The sequence below is a fragment of the Bipolaris oryzae genome (genome assembly GCF_000523455.1).
Source record: "Bipolaris oryzae ATCC 44560 unplaced genomic scaffold scaffold_0, whole genome shotgun sequence".
In the NCBI taxonomy this organism is placed as follows: Eukaryota; Fungi; Ascomycota; class Dothideomycetes; order Pleosporales; family Pleosporaceae; genus Bipolaris; species Bipolaris oryzae.
The window spans coordinates 636,094-638,489 of NW_006911276.1; the positions used below are offsets into that span (position 1 = coordinate 636,094).

A 2,396-nucleotide genomic window follows, 5' to 3' on the forward strand; every position below is an offset into this window, starting at 1 on the left:
AGGGCGGCCGGGGGGGGGGGTTGAGCTAAGCGGGCCATGTGCGGGCCAGTATGATTGTGCTTGTGCCTGTGCTTGGGCATTAGTTGGCCGTGTGGATGAGGAGGAGGAGGGGGATGATGATGATGTTGATGACGATGGCGTGGGATGTAGGAATAAGTAGTCTACAGCTAAGGTCCGTCCCTGCGTGCCGAAAAACCCTATGTGCCGAAAACGACCAATCGGAGTGCGACGTTTAGAGGGAAGTCCATGATCCTTGCGATCCGATTGGTCGTTTTCGGCACATAGGGTTTTTCGGCACGCAGGGACGGACCTTACACAGTAGAGTAAGAGAGATAGAGAGAGAGAGCATGGAACTCAACGGCGCCGGGATTGCAGCGGGCCGCTCCCCGGAAAGTCGACGAAAGGGACAAAGCAGTGAGTGGTGCTCGATGGGCGAGTGATGGGTGCTTGGCTGTGTCGGTCAGCCAGCCAGTGGAGCTGGTAGGACCAACTAAGTAAGGACTTAAGCGGTACAAGTAGTGGGTAGACAGAAAGCGGCCAAGCTGGGAGCGATGGGCCGGGGGCCCAGCGACACACGTGCTCGCAGGAGGCTGCGGGCGATAGTGAGTGGATGGGGGAGGACGGATGGTGGAGGCGGTGGAGTGGTGGGATTTGGGGTAGGGCCAATGAGGCGGGCCGGAGCCCGGCCGGCCGGAAGCAGGCGTGTTGGAGATAGGGACACGCACACGCACGCCCACACGCAGCACCAGTCAGTCTGCCAGTCTGCCAGTCCGCCAGTCCGCCCGCGCGTCGTGGAGCTTCCTCCTTGCTCGGCTACAACCTGTCGCGGCTCAGTCTCCTGTTCCCCGAGCATGTGCGTGTGCGTGTACCGACTGAAACCCTGGCGCCTTTGCTGTCTGAACCTCTGCGCCCTTGAGTCGGGAATGGGAACGCGCGAGCCATGGGGGTTACGAGGCGAGCGGAGGCGACAGCACTGCCTATATCTGAATCCCGCAGCCATGGATGATGATGATGATGATGATGATGCATCCAGCCATACACCCAGCCATGCATCCAGCCATGCATACACTCACTCACTCTACTTGGCCAGACACATTGGGGCGCCGAGGTGCGTCCCGGGCGACGGCTATTTGGACTGCAGTGAAGCGGACTTACCACGGCCCCTGCCATCGAATCACAGCGACAACAGCCCCTCTCAGAGCAGAGGGCAGCGAGGGCAGCGAGGCCAGCATATGACTACTGAGTATGCAAATACTTGGGCTGCTTCTCTCCGCGGCACGCACCCGTAGTGCCGAGCACTCGCGTTAGCAGCCGTGCTAATATGGCGTTTGACGAGGGGGACGGGGGACGGGGGACACAACGGGCAAAGAGCAGTGCGCTGTTTCCAGCACCATGGGCCACGGCGCCAGCGTATAACCCACAAGGCCATGGACCAAGTCCATATATTGGCACTTGGAGCATGCAAACCATGTACGGCTATATTTATAAATACATGTATATATATATACACCCATATAGAGTGCATGGTGTATATAGGTGTATATATATAAACATGTATTTATATATACATGAGGAAATGTATAAACTTGGACAAGGTTACTTGGTCACAGATATGAATGTAGTGACAGTGTACATATATATATATATATATACATACTACGAAGATGCAGCAACGGCGGATGCAGCTTGTCGACAGAGCGGCTTGGACAGGACTAGACGCACGCTGAGGTCGGACAGCCCAAAGGAAGGGAGCTGGGAGCCAACCTCCAAACCCCCGGCTGTCCATGTTGACCTAATCAATCGCGCATTTCTTTTGACCTCGCCCATTCCTCCCGCCATCCTGACTGCCTGCCTGTCCCGCCCTCGCCTGCCGCGTGTGTCGACACCCGCAAGCCCTGCCCGACGAGGTTGCTGTTGTTATTGTTATTATTATTGTTATTATTGCTGCTGCTGCTGTTGTCGTTGTTGTTGTTGTTCTGGTAGTGGTGGTGGGAGTGGAGGTGGTTGATAGGTGATTTGCGCACAGGCTGAACCAGCGCCCGCCCGGCCGGAGCAGCCAGCAGCGCTCTCTTTCACGTGGGCACACGAGCCACTGCAGCCAGAGAACCCTGACCAAGACTGCCACGGCTCGCCCAACATCTCCCTTGATCTCGACCCTGTCCGTCCGTCATTCTGTCTGTCTGCTTGCCTGCCTGCCTGTCTGCCTACCTGCCTGCCCGTCCGTCCACCCATCCACCCCCCATCCACCCACTCACCCTCTCCCACCCGCCTCTCTCTCCCTGTCTGCACCCGTCCGCCTCGCTGTTGGTGCTGCTGGTGCTGCTGCTGGTGCTCCCGCTGTCCTTGTCGCTGTCGCTGTCGCTGTCGCTGCTGGTGCTGCCGCCGTCGCCGCCGCC

At 58.1% G+C, this 2,396-nt stretch overlaps 1 protein-coding gene across 1 annotated transcript; it reads left to right on the forward strand.

Annotated features, from left to right (window-relative positions):
- Window positions 1-551: 551 nt before the first annotated feature.
- Window positions 552-1,289, forward strand: COCMIDRAFT_21404 (uncharacterized protein; the record flags this gene model as incomplete). Its single annotated transcript, XM_007683923.1, has 1 exon — window positions 552-1,289. One exon carries the CDS (start codon window positions 552-554, stop codon window positions 1,287-1,289), a length of 738 nt encoding a protein of 245 aa, XP_007682113.1.
- Between the last annotated feature and the right edge of the window lie 1,107 nt (window positions 1,290-2,396).